Source organism: Thalassophryne amazonica, chromosome 17, assembly GCF_902500255.1.
Source record: "Thalassophryne amazonica chromosome 17, fThaAma1.1, whole genome shotgun sequence".
Lineage (NCBI taxonomy): Eukaryota > Metazoa > Chordata > Actinopteri > Batrachoidiformes > Batrachoididae > Thalassophryne > Thalassophryne amazonica.
The window spans coordinates 25,641,763-25,655,785 of record NC_047119.1 but is presented as its reverse complement, the minus strand read 5'-3'; the positions used below and the strand labels follow the sequence as shown (position 1 = coordinate 25,655,785).

The following is a 14,023-nucleotide window of genomic DNA, read 5'->3' as shown; positions in this document are numbered from 1 at the left end:
GCCCGGATGAGGGCTAAGGCCCATGCAGACCGCGGCGTTCCTGCGTGAAGAGGAGCTTCATCCTGGACCCGGCCCTCCTGGCCAATTTCTACACCCGGCACCCGCACAAGCCTGGTCGGGCGCCAGGAGGCACCCGTTGAGGGGGGGGTCCTGTTGTGTGGGCCGCTGAAGAGGAGGTACTGCTGGCCCACCACCACCAGATGGCGCCCTGCTTGAAGTGCGGGCTTCAAGCATGAGAGGGCGTCATAGCAACCGGGAGTGACAGCTGTCACTCGTAATCAGCACCAGCTGTCACTCATTCACATCACCACCACCATAAAGGCCGGCCTGCAACTCCACCTCCCCGCCGAGAAATCAGCTACCATTCAGGTAACTTCTCTGCTGACTTAAAACTGAATAATAGTCTGAACTCTTTTGCAGCCGTTTTCCTGTGGTGTTTGCCTTATCTGTGGGATTGGCGTTTGGTGTGATCAGCGACGGCTTTGCTTCACACCCCAACCAGATAAGTGGTTAGACAGGAGCTGCACGAGTGTGTGATTGGAGGTGGAGGTGCTCCCTCCTAACTAAACACAGACTGTGGGATTACTGAGTGTGCGAACTCGCACTCATCAATACTGTTTCTGTTCTCTGCCAGCAGTACCGGGTCTGACTGCTGAAGACAGTGGCCACCTGGGGCACAGGGCTTGGCGGCTCCGGTGTTCTTCAGATCCGTTGGTGGTGGAAGCTGTGTGGGATCTGGCTTTTCTCTCGCCAGATGTCTTCTATCTTCGAGCCTGCCCACACGTCACCTTGTGTGTAATTGACATTCCACCATATTGTTATTGTCTGTACTTCGTTGTGCGATTAACAACATTAAATTGTTACTTTTTGGCTTATCCATTGTCCGTTCATTACCGCCCTCTGTTGTGGGTCCGTGTCACGACACTTTCACAACACCTCCCACATCCAAAACATGCAGGTTAGGTGAATTGGAAACTTTAAATTGTCCATAGGTGGGTGTGAATGTGTTTGTTTGTCTGTATGCAGCCCTGCGACAGACTGGCATCCTGTCCAGGGTGTACTCCGCCTCATGCCCTATGACTGCTGGAATAGACTCCAGCCCCCTGTGAGCTGATCGTGGATAAACCGTTGAACAACTGTTTAACCACTTCTCCAAGATCAAAAAAATGTTGAAGATGAGTGTGTGTGTGTGTGTGTGTGTGTGTGTGTGTGTGTGTGTGTGTGTGTGTGTGTGTGTGTGTGTGTGTGTGTGTGTGCAGTCAGCTTGCATGGCAGAGCGGAAGGTATGATTTTGTGAGCTTGATCAGAGATCTGTAGCGGCAAGCTCTCTGGAATCTGAGTGATGGGCTATTTTTCATGAATGTCTTCCGCTCAGAGGGAAAAAAAGTCAGAGGAGAAGGTCAAAAAGAAGTGAATGAGTGTGGTAATAAAGGCGGAGATGAATGATGGGTTTAAGGGCTGTGGTGTTGACTGACTTGATGACAGGGAGCGGAGGGCCCCCTCCAATTTTTAAAGTGTTTTTGGCCATGAGGCCATCATCGCCATGCCAGCTCGCCCTGGCTTTCACTGCGGGCCACCCCAGACATATGCATATGAGGCAAATTTATGTGCTTCTATGAATTATATATCGGTGTAAATGGATGAAGTCACAATCCCCCCACTTAAAAAGTATCTGATGTAAAAGCATAAACATGACAGTTTGAGCTACTCATACACCCCTGGATTCCCCTGCAACACATGCTTTGCGGCGATGTTTGAATTTAGTGAAGCTGGATTCCCTGCAGCCACCTTACATTTCTATATCTCTGCCTCCCTCCCTCCCTTTCTTTCTTTTTTGTGTGTGTAAGTGTTTTAAAGTATTTTTCATTTTTTATTTTTTTGTTTTCCCCAGGACATGTCTGAAAAGTGGTTTGGTCAAATGAAAAATCCTGTTCTTCCCATGTGGCTCATCTCCGCTTAAAAAAAAAAAAAGCGTGGCGGGAGGCAAGAGAGAAGAGCAGGGACGCGGAGATGGAGAAACAGTTTAGGGGTGTGAGAGAGGGAATGACGGGGGCAGCTGAAGCAGGGTGAAGAGTTTCTGTCGAAGATGTTTGAGTATGATGTGGGCGGACAGGTAGAAATGCACAGCGACTTTGTACGGCAACATCTGACCAAAGCTTTTTTAAACGGTTCTAGAACACATACTTGGGGTTAGTGAGTGCACAGAAAGGAAATGTTTTTAAAATTAAAGGTGTAGTTCCTTTGTTTTTCACAAAATTGGGAAAATTCACTTGTCATGAAAATTGATACACAGGTCAAGAATGACAAGCTCTTACATGTGATAGGGGCGTCGCCCATGGGCAGGGCAAAATGCCTCTATAGCGCCCCCTTGCAACTTTCAAAAACCTCTCCCCACTGGGTTTTTTTTGGAGTAGGGAGATGAAAATTGGTACACGTGGGACTTGCATAGACGGGGAGGCGGTGGTGCGGACATGAGGGCCCGTCCATGCTTGCAGTCCCAGTTCCTTTGGTTTTGGTTTTCACAAAATTGAGAAAATTCACTTGTTGAAATCAGGGCAGCTTAGTGTTTAGCACTGTTGCGTCACAGCAAGAAGGTCGTGGGTTTGCGTCCCACCTGTGGCCTTTCTGTGTGGAATTGGCATGTTCTCCCTGTATTTGCATGGGATCTCTCCGGATGCTCCGGCTTCCTCCCACATCCAAAGACATGAAGATTAGGTGAATTAGAAACTTTAAATTGTCCGTAGGTGTGTGTGCTGGTGTGAATGTGTTTGTCTGTATGCGGCTCTGTGACAGACTGGCGTCCTGTCCAGGGTCTACCCTGGACTCGCGCCCCATGACTGCTGGGAAAGGCTCCAGCCTCCCGTGACCCTTAATTGGAGTAAGTACGTATAGAAAATAGATGGATGGATAAAGTACCTTACAGTTGTGTTATAATCACAAAATGCCAGCTAATTTTTATTATTGATAAAGTATGTATTTTGGGGAGTTCCATGGTACATATAGTGACTTCTCAGACTGTGAAATCTATGGTGCATTTGATGGAAACTGGGAACTCAGAATTTTCATTTTGCAACTGGGAAAACTACATCTCATAAAATTACGATGAATTTTTCAGTTTCAATTTACAATTTATTTTCATTTATATAGCGCCAAATCACAACAAGGTTGCCCCAAGGCACTTCACACAAGTAAGGTCTAACCTTACCAACCCCCAGAGCAACAGTGGTAAGGACAAAGTCCCTCTGAGGAAGACACCTTAAGCAGACCAGACTCAAAGTGGTGACCCTCTGCTTGGGCTATGCTACAGACACAAATTACAAAACAATTCACAAAACGAGCATAGAGGAAATGTTGCCGGCGCACAGGACGGTTTCTGGAACAGATACCACACCCATCTCTGGATGGAGCTGCACCTCAAACAGAGAGAAAAGAAAAAAAGCAGAATCAAGCATCAGAAAGACAACAAATACTGCATAATCTGTCAGCATTAAGCAACAAGAAGAACAGGAAATATTAAGGTGATCGCCGGCCACTAGCCCTAAGCTTCACTAAAAGACCAAGAATTTAGACAAAGTTGAGGCTGTGGCACGCTCCCAATAAAATGAATTAAAAGAGTAAAAAGCATAGTAACATACTATGCCAGTATGTTAGCCATACGAAAGGGAAAATAAGTGCATCTTAAGTCTGGACTTGAAAGTCTCTACAGAATCTGTTTTATTGATGCAGTATGATCATTCCACAGAACAGGGGCACGATAAGATAAAGCTCTGTGACCCGCAGACTTTTTATTCACCCTAGGGACACTAATAAGTAGTCCTGCACCCTGAGAACGCAGAGCCCGGGCCGGTACGTAGGGTTTAATTAGGTCAGCTAGGTAGAGAGGTGCCAGTCCATGAACAGTTTTATAGGCTAGTAGAAGAACCTTAAATTCTGATCTCACAGGGACAGGAAGCCAGTGAAGAGATGATGAATATTAGTCTTCTCACTTGACTCATTTTGGCAAACCGAGCAAAAACATTGTAATTATAACTCACATTAATATTGAGTATTGTCTCACCTGTCCAGCCAATATCCAGCAAAACCTGTTGATATTTTATCAGGTATTCTTCCCTCTGAGGGCCTATGTTTATTTGTTTTGCTGCTCAGTGTCTTTTTGTTTACACTATTTGTAGTTGCAATTGAAGGCCGACTGCAGTTCATCAGCTTCATGATGCTAATATGTGCTGCCTCTTCTGAGAGACAGGTGTTCTAACCCGAGGCTATACTTACACAAACATTAGTATATGTAGCATATTACTGACATTTGACCTTCGAGCAGCAGGCAGAAAAACTAGGAAAAAAATGTCCGCACTGTGTCGTGGCATCCTCTTGCTGTATTTTAACCCACTTGCGTTAAAATCCTAAAATGATTCCAGACATGATACATTTTTGATGATTTTAGCAATATAAGATTGTGAATGCTTTATTTTTATACTAAGGAACAAAGTGTTTTGTCCCCCCCCCCCAAAAAAATTGATTAAAAAAATATAAAAGGACTACACCTTTTAAAAAAAGACCATCTATTGCTTTGAATATCTTACTGCTACATCAATCAACATGTGATGCGCATTGTGCTTTTACACCAGACCCAAGGCTGTCCGAAGGACTGAAATATAATGAGCCAGGTGTGATCCAGCAGAAGACACTCTGGATTAATATTGGGTTCCACAAAACCAGAATGAAATTCCATAAACTATTAGGAAGTGTCTCCTTATATCATTTGGTGTCTCATTTTCTTCTATGACCTGGCCCCGGTGAATGCCCCGTTTATTCCCACATACTGAAAAAGCCCTTTATTCAACGCATCTGTTTTGAGAGAAAGCAGCTTCCTCACCAAGCAGGTCCTTATCCAACTGGTGATTTGAGGCTGAGGGACCTATCCAGGAAAGATTGTAGAGGTGGTATGAAAGATTTCTTGTTGCTCTATATTTAATGTGCATTGGAGGTAACCTTAGCAGGCCTGTTGCAGTGGGCGAATTCTGCCAAATGCCGGTGTTATGACTTTTAAATAGGTTCCTTTTGGCTACATTGAGTATATGCTGTGAGACAACTTGTTTTTGATATTTTATGCAGACATTCACTCATTTGCCAGCATTTTAAAAGATTTTAAAACAAAAAAGGCACATATATAGTAAATGGCTGTTCTTGTAAAATATTTAAAAAAAAATGTAAAATTACATTTTTTAACCTGTTGCATATATTTTGCACTTCTATAGTTTAGTCTAGCAAAATAGTATTAAAAATACTGTATTGTAAAAACATGCATAGCTGACAGAATGTTTTTTGGGGGTGGGTACAACAATCGTGATTCACATTAATCAGCGTAATTATCAAACACCCCAAAAATCTAATCAGGTTACCTAATCCCTGGGGTATACCGTGGGTGTAAGTATTAATTGTCATGTATTTCAGTTGTCAATTTCAATTTATTTTAATTTATATAGCGCCAAATCACAACAGAGTTGCCTCAAGGTGCTTCACACAAGTACAGTCTAACATTACCAACCCCCAGAGCAATAGTGGAAAAACTCCCTCTGAGGAAGAAACCTCAAGCAGACCAGACTCAAAGGGGTGACCCTCTGCTTGGGCCATGCTACAAAGATAAATTACAGAACAGTTCACAAAATGAATATACAGGAAATGCTGTTGGTGCACAGGACAGGAGGGTCGCCAGCACAAATACAACTTCCATCTCTGGATGGAGCTGCACCTTAAACAGAGAGAAAAAACATAATCAGGTGTCAGAAAGACAAGAAATGAATGTGAATGTGAATGACCAAGTCGCGTGCAAGTGGTAAATGCACAGTAGGCTACCAGTCAAGAGCAGCGACGGCGAACGGTCTGCTTGTTCCACTTAATTTACCACTCAGCATACATTTAATCAGAGAGCAAGAGCGGTCAAAACACTTAACATAATGTTTTGCTGGAGAAAACCGGCATGGCCACCTCTCTATTGCTGTCTCGCTGCACTTAATCTTGTGATCCTACCATGTAGAAACATGAGACGGGCAAGTGGGTCAGACAAACTAGGTCAAAACATCTGAAGAGCATCTAATTTGTGATTGTAGGGCTGATGTGTTTTGTGCATCGTCCTTATCAAATGCATAACCATGTTCAAAGCCTCCTTGAGCCAGAAAAAGAAGAATAACTGATAGTTCAACATATGCAACAGATTAGTGAGTCTTCGAGGAGATGACTGAGATTGTTAGAGCTCTTTGCCAGGACCACCAGCTGGGCTCCTACAGAGCGACTTGTTTGATGTGTTCATGAAATGAATGACAGTTTCACGGCTGGAAAGATAAGTCACTGTGATGAATGAATGCGGTCATTAATAGTGCAGTCTGCGCTCGCACAGCCTGAGACATTATGTCATCGATAGAGATGCAACAGAATAGGAAAACACCTGAACAGTTAATTGAAGTCTCAGACGGTCTTGTAAGCGAGCCAGTTGGAAACAATGCGGTAACACAAAAATGTGGAAAAATGCATTTGCTGACATGTTCCTGCAGCAGTTTCATCTTATACTGCACACAATCCAGGAAATTCTTCATATCTTTGGGGCTCCGGTGATAAAGTTGATCCTGGACTATTGAAAATATAACTTCAGTTGATTTACTCATTAAAAATGAATGTAATGCATCATAAACTACAAGGCCTCTCATTACAGTGCATGATATATCTGTGCCAAGGGCCAAAGGAAGCATATTGGGATGCCTTGCAAAACCTCTGTACTTTGTTTGCCTGTAGATTTTGCCTTTTCTACTGCAGGTTATTCAGAGTTTTTCACTGACTTTTCTTCAAATCAACTCATTGTTGAAATGCCCTGTCTCCATTGTTACCTTCGCCCATGAAGTTGGGCGGAGGTTGTGTTTTCGCCCCTGTTTGTTTGTTTATGAACAGCCTGCAGCACACAATTTTTACATCCGCCAAAGACGTAATAAAATCATCTGCATTTATTTATTTGTCTGTCTGTCTATTAGCAAGATTACATCAAAACTACTGCACAGATTCTCACCAAATTTGCATATTAGGCCATGGAAGACTTCACTAAATTTTGGAGGTGATCCAGATCCGAAATAAAGTTTCACTTTATATAGGCTTTGAATGATTATTTCAAAACTACTTCATGGATTCTCACCAAATTTGCACCACAGATACGTAGATATCAGGGCATGGAAGATTACACTGAATTTTGGAGGTGATCCGGATCCAGATCTGGATTCTGGATCAAGAATAACTCTGTGAATGCCCTTGAGTGGTCCCTCCAGACCTGAATCCAGTTGGACATCTCTGGAGAGATCTAATAATGGCTGTGCACCGACGCTCCCCATCCAACCTGATGGGGTTTGAGAGGTGCTGCAAAGAGGAATGGACAAAACTGCCCCAAGATAGGTGCACCAAGCTTGTGGCGTCATTCAGGAAGACCTGAGGCTGTAAATAAAGTACTGAGCAAAGGGTGTGACTACTTATGTACATGTGATTTCTTAGCTTTTTAAATTTTTTTTAGAAATTTGCAAAAATTTCAAGAAATCTTTTTGATGTTGTCATTATGATGTGCTGTGAGTACAATTTTGAGAGAAAAAAAAAACCCTGGTGGTGGCCAAGTGCTTAATGCGCTTGGTTTCAGTGCAGAAGGTTCCGGGTTCAAATCCCACCCCTGCCACATTTCTCCATGTAATGTGGAGTTGCGTCAGGAAGGGCATCCGGCGTAAAACCTGTGCCAATTCAACATGCAGATCCACCTTGGATTTGCTGTGGCGACCCCGAGTGCAAAAACAAGGGAGCAGCCGAAGGGACTTACTTTTTTTAAATAAGGCTGTAACATAACATAATGTGGAAATAGTGAAGTGCTGTGAATACTTTCTGAATGTGATGTAAATTGTTGATAATACATCTTTAACAAATTCTCTTCCCACATCGATATCCACAAATGGACACAGCTGTAATTGAACTAAGACTCTTCAAAGTGATTATTGCTTTAAAATATGTTAAACTGGCGAGAGCTTTCTTGTTGCAAAGCTATTGATTAAAAAACTGTCTTCACTGTCACTGTCACATTTTTTTTCCCAGAGCCTATTTAGACGTGAAGGAGCTGAAAGAGATCCTACATTTGGACGGCTCGACGCATCTAAATGTCTTCTTTGCCAATTCATCTGATGAAGACCTGGCTGGGGTTGCCACATGGCCTTGGGACAACGAGGCCCTGACACATTTGGGTACAAGACAAAAAATGCCCCCCCAACATACAGTGCATGCTTGCACACTCACACACATGCAGCCTCACGTAAATGCCTCATTTGCAGCCCAGACTGTTGATTTTGAGTAATTACAGTTCAAGCCTCAAGCAGTTTGTTTCTTCTTCACAGATCTAACAGCAAGGAAGGTGATAATGAAGCTGAGGTGGCAAATGAATAATGCATTGTGCCACTTTTACTCCAGTTCCACGATTACTTTACACCTCAGGCTTTTTTTTGTGTGTTATTGTTGTGTCTCATTTGAATGTTTGCAGTGTTTACATTATACCAGACAAGGGTACCCGTAGGCATTAAGGGCTACAGCATTCTTACATTTGACTCCAATTTAGCTTGACTTTCACCCAAATGATTGACTTCTGAGTGACCTTGCAAGGCCATTTCTAGAGTCCATCCAAATGTGTGTCACATTTGGTCCAAATCAGATTGAAAATGAACATTCCTCAAGCTTAACTAAAATGAATTCTTTCAAGGCAGTTTTTTGGTCAACCTTCATTGACATACCAAATTTGGTGGCTCTGGGAGGAGTAGGTCAACAAACCTTTGCTCCAGTGATTGACCTTTGGGACATTTGACCCTCCTGGACAGTTCAAGAACGCAACTACATTTGTATGCCAATTTTGGCCCAAATCAGAGTGAAAAATCTCAATTTTGACCTTGACCCCAATGATCTTCAACTTGTCCATGCAAGATCAAATTGGGTAAATCAGTAATTCAACAAATTCTGCAATGTTTGACCTTTGGGAAATTTGACCTTGCTGGACAATTCCAGAAGCCACCTACAACCCCAATTCCAGTGAAGTTGGGACGTTGTGTCAAATGTAAATAAAAACAGAATACAATGATTTGCAAATCCTCTTCAACCTATATTCAATTTATTACACCACAAAGACAAGATACGAGGTCTGTTAGAAAACTATCCGACCTTTTTATTTTTTTCAAAAACTATATGGATTTGAATCATGTGCGCTTGCATCAGCCAAGCCTGAACCTTCGTGCGCATGCGTGAGTTTTTTCACACCTGTTGGTTACGTAATTTGCCTGTGGACAGGCTTTGAGTGAGCACTGGTCCACCCCCCTCGTCGGATTTTCATTGTCAGGGAAATGACTGAGCGATTGGAGCAGTGCTGAATCAAATTTTTCCAGAAACTGTGAGAGACAGCCAGATGGAAACCATTCAGAAGATTCAGACCGCTTTCGGTGAGGATACTCTGGGCATCACACAGATTAAGGAGCATTACAACCGGATTAAAGACGGCCCACAATGGCAGAGGGCGCGCCGCGCTCCGAGTGGCCATCGACAGGCTGAAACGACCAGATCATTTCCAAAGTCAACGCTGTGTTGATCTGGGACGTCGTCTGACTACCAGAGAAGTTACAGAAGAGGTAGACATCAGCACTTTTGCGGCACATTCCACTGTTACAGGAGATTTTGTAATGAAAGACGTGCGGAGGAATTCACGCGTCTGGACGGAGCCGCAATGGCTCTCAACAAAAATGGCTTTCGGTGGCTTTTCAGTCGAGTGAGTATCCGAGAAATTGTGTAACAGCTGGGCATGTCACAACTTGTCCTGTGAGACTTCCAACACGGACATGCTTTTTGTTGTGCGCCATTGCAGCTCCGTCCCGACGCGCAAATTCCTCCACACGTCTTTCATTACAAAATCTCCTGTAACAGTGGAATGTGCTGCAAAAGTGCTGATGTACACCTCTTCTGTAATTTCTCTGGTAGTCAGGCGACGTCCCGGATCAACACAGCCTTCACTTTGGAAATGATCTGGTCATTTCAGCCTGTCAATGGCCGCTCGGGGCGCGGTGCACCCTCCGCCGCTGTGGGCCGTCTTTAATCCGGTTGTAATGCTCCTTAATCTGTGTGACGCCCAGAGTATCCTCACCAAAAGCCGTCTGAATATTCCGAATGGTTTCCACCTGGCTGTCTCTCTCAGTTTCTGGAAAAATTTGATTCAGCGCTGCTCCAATCGCTCAGCCATTTCCCTGACAATGAAAATCCGACGAGAGGGGAGGACCAGTGCTCACTCAAAGCCTGCCCACAGGCGAATGACGCAACCGACAGGCGTGAAAAAACTCACGCATGCGAACGAAGTTTCAAGCTTGGCTGATGCAAGCGCACATGATTCAAATCCATATAGTTTTTTAGAAAAATAAAAAGGTCGGATAGTTTTCTAACAGACCTCGTATTTAATGTTCAAACTGATAGACTTTTTTGTTTTTGTGCAAATATTTGCTCATTTTGAAATGGATGCCTGCAACACATTTCAAAAAGCTGGGACAGGTGCAACAAAAGACTAGGACAGTTGATGAATGCTCAAAGAACACCTGTTTGGAACATTCCACAGGTGAACAGGTTAATTGGAAACAGGTGTGTCTCATGATTGGGTATAAAAGGAGCATCCCCAAAAGGCTCAGCCATTCACAAGCAAAGATGGGGCGAGGATCACCACTTTGTGAACAAATGTGTAAAAAAATAGTCCAACAGTTTAAGGACAATGCTTCTCAGCATTCAATTGCAAGGAATTTAGAGATTCCATCATCTACAGTCCATTATATAATCAGAAGATTCAGAGAATCCAGAGAACTTTCTACACGTAAGCAGCAAGGCCGAAAACCAACATTGAATGCCCGTGACCTTTGATCCCTCAGGCGGCACTGCAGTAAAAACTGACATCATTGTGTAAAAGATCTTACTGCGTGGGCTCAGGAACACTTCAGAAAAACATTGTCAGTTAACACAGTTCGTCGCTACATCTGCAACATTTATGTGTGTTAAGTATGGTGTAAGTAAGAATGAAAAACAAATTTGACCCTTGTCCCCAGTTATTGACCTTTGGCAAATTTGATCTTGCCTGTGGTGGATCCCCCTGTGGTGGATCTAAATATTGCCTGCAAAGATGTTTGCCAAAACAAATGCTTTAAAGGCAATTCTGAGGTTAACCGTTGAATTAAAGTGTGATATTATGACACATATCTGTATTTTCTCAGGTGGGATTGTCCTCAACCCGTCTTTCTATGGTACATTTGGCCACACTGACACAATGGTCCATGAGATCGGGCACAGTCTCGGCCTTTACCATGTCTTTCGAGGCATATCGGAGATTGAGTCGTGTAATGATGCATGTTTGGAGACTGAGCCATCATTGGAGACCGGAGACCTGTGTGTGGACACCAATCCCACACCCAAATACAAAGGCTGCCAAGATCCTGATCCTGGCAACGAAACCTGCGGCTGCCGGCATTTTACCCACACCCCGTTTAACAACTACATGAGTTATGCAGGTGAGATGGAGCCTCCATATGTGTTTTGCTACTCCTCAGGCTAAAATGCAAATGAACATACAGCAGTTCATAAACGGGCATTGTTTGACCAGGAGGTGCCGTAAAACTGCCAGTAAACACCCACAAAAAATTATTCAATATTCAGCACCTGATTTCTATAGTGATAACCGCAGCACAATAAAACAGCACATTAAAAATTTAAAATAAAAACATTCAAAGACAATAAAAGCATGATCTACAGCAAAAGAATACAAAAAAGTAAAGTTGCTGATTAAAAACTTTGACTGCTGCTGGGACGAGGGAAATCTTAAAACCTTCACTAAAACACTGAGACATCACGAGCCGCTGACTAAAAGAGATTTTAAGACTGTTAAAATTGTAAATTTATGCTCAAATTACTCAGTGACCCCAAGTTTCTATTTGCTCTAATTAAATATTGCTCTTGAAATTGTCCAAAAATGGCTGAAATTTTATTTATTTAGTCACAAAGTCCTTCTGTGTTTCACTCCACCATGATGCTATGACTGGTAATGCATCACACAAAGGTTGCATTGTGTGTAATATCTCCAGTCACAGGCACAGAATCTTACAACTTCTTCAGGGTTGTAATGGTCTCTCGGTGGCTTCCCTCACGAGTCGCTATGTTGTCACTGAGTCACTGAGTTTTTGAGAACCGCCTACTTTAGACAGATTTACCACATACACCATGTAATGTTTGTATCTTTTATGTTTGATATGAATAAACTCAATTCAGTTTTCAAATTCCGTGACTTACAAATACAGTTGTATGTAAAAGCTTGGGCACCCCTGATGATTTCCATGATTTTTTTTTATAAATCATTGGTTGTTTGGATCAGCAATTTCAGTTAAATATATCATATAGCAGACAAACACAGTGATATTTGAGAAGTGAAATGAAGTTTATAGGATTTACAGAAAGTGTGCAATAATTCTTTAAACAAAATTAGGCAGGTGCATAAATTTGAGCACCCCGACAGAAAAAACACATCAATATTTAGTAGATCCTCCTTTTGCAGAAATAACAGTCTCTAAACACTTCCTATTGCTTCCAGTCAGAGTCTGGATTCCGGTTGAAGGAATTTTGGACCATTCTTCTTTACAAAACATCTCAGGTTTATTGGTTTCCGAGCATAGACAGCCCGCTTAAAATCACACCACAGATTTTCAATAATATTCAGGTCTGGGGAGTGAGATGGGCATTCCAGAACATTGTACTTGTTCCTCTGCATGAATGCCTTAGTAGATTTTGAGCAGTGTTTAGGGTCATTGTCTTGTTGAAAGATCCAGCCCAGGTGCAACTCCAACTTTGTCACTGATTCATGAACATTGTTCTCATGAATCTGCTGATATTGAGTGGAATCAATGAGACCCTCAACTTTTACAAGCTTTCCAGTACGTGCACTGGCCACACTGCCACACAGCATGATGGAACCACCTCCAAATTACTGTAGGTAGCAAGCGTTTTTCTTGGAATGCTGTGTTCTTTTTCAGTCATGCATACCACTCCTTGTTATGTCCAAATAACTCAATTTTAGTTTCATCAGTCCACAGCACCTTATTCCAAAATGAAGCTGGCTTGTCCAAATGTGCTTTAGCATACCTCAAGTGACTCTGTTTGTGGCATGTACACAGAAAAGGCTTCCTCTGCATTACAGCATCTCTTTGTGCAAAGTGTGCTGTATAGTTGAACGATGCACAAAGACACTATCTGCAGCAAGATCATGTTGTAGGTCTTTGGAGTAGGTCTGTGGGTTGATATGACTGTTCTCACCATCCTTCGCTTCAGCTTATCTGAGATTTTTCATGGCCTGCCACTTCAGGCCTTAACTAGTACTGTGTCTGTGGTCTTCCATTTCCTCACTATGTTCCTCACAGTGGAAACTGACAGCTGAAATCTCTGCAATAGCTTTTTGTATCCTTCTCCTAAACCATGATGTTGAACAGTCTTTGTTTTCAGGTCATTTGAGAATTGTTTAGAGGGTCCCATGTTGCCAATCATTAGAAGAGATGCAAAGAGGGGAACCATTTGCAAATGGCCACCTTAAATACCCTTTCTCATGACTGGATTCACCTTTGTAAGGAGGTCAAGGGTCAATGAGCTTAACAAACCAATTTTGTGTTCCAATAATTAGTGCTAAATGTATTCAAATTAATAAAATGACAAGGGTGGCCAAATTTATGCACCCGCCTAATTTTGTTTAAAGAATTATTGCACACTTTCTTTAAATACTAGAAGCTTCATTTCACTTCTCAAATATCAGTGTGTTCGTCTGCTATATGATATATTTAACTGAAATTTCTGATCCAGACAACCAATGATTTATAAAGGTAAATCATGAAAATTATCAGGTATGTCCAAACTTTTGCATATGTTCATTCCATCACCTGACTTGTGTGAAGAAAACTGTAAAAGTAAT

General features: G+C 42.5%; 1 protein-coding gene across 1 annotated transcript in view; it reads left to right on the top strand.

Moving 5' to 3' along the window:
- pappaa (pregnancy-associated plasma protein A, pappalysin 1a) overlaps nucleotides 1-14,023 on the top strand; it is a 271,059-nt gene that overhangs the window by 63,297 nt on the left and 193,739 nt on the right. The window contains exons 3-4 of the mRNA XM_034192054.1: nucleotides 8,110-8,255; nucleotides 11,292-11,585. Coding sequence (XP_034047945.1) covers nucleotides 8,110-8,255; nucleotides 11,292-11,585 — 440 coding nt within the window. The remainder of the gene's footprint in view (nucleotides 1-8,109; nucleotides 8,256-11,291; nucleotides 11,586-14,023) is intronic.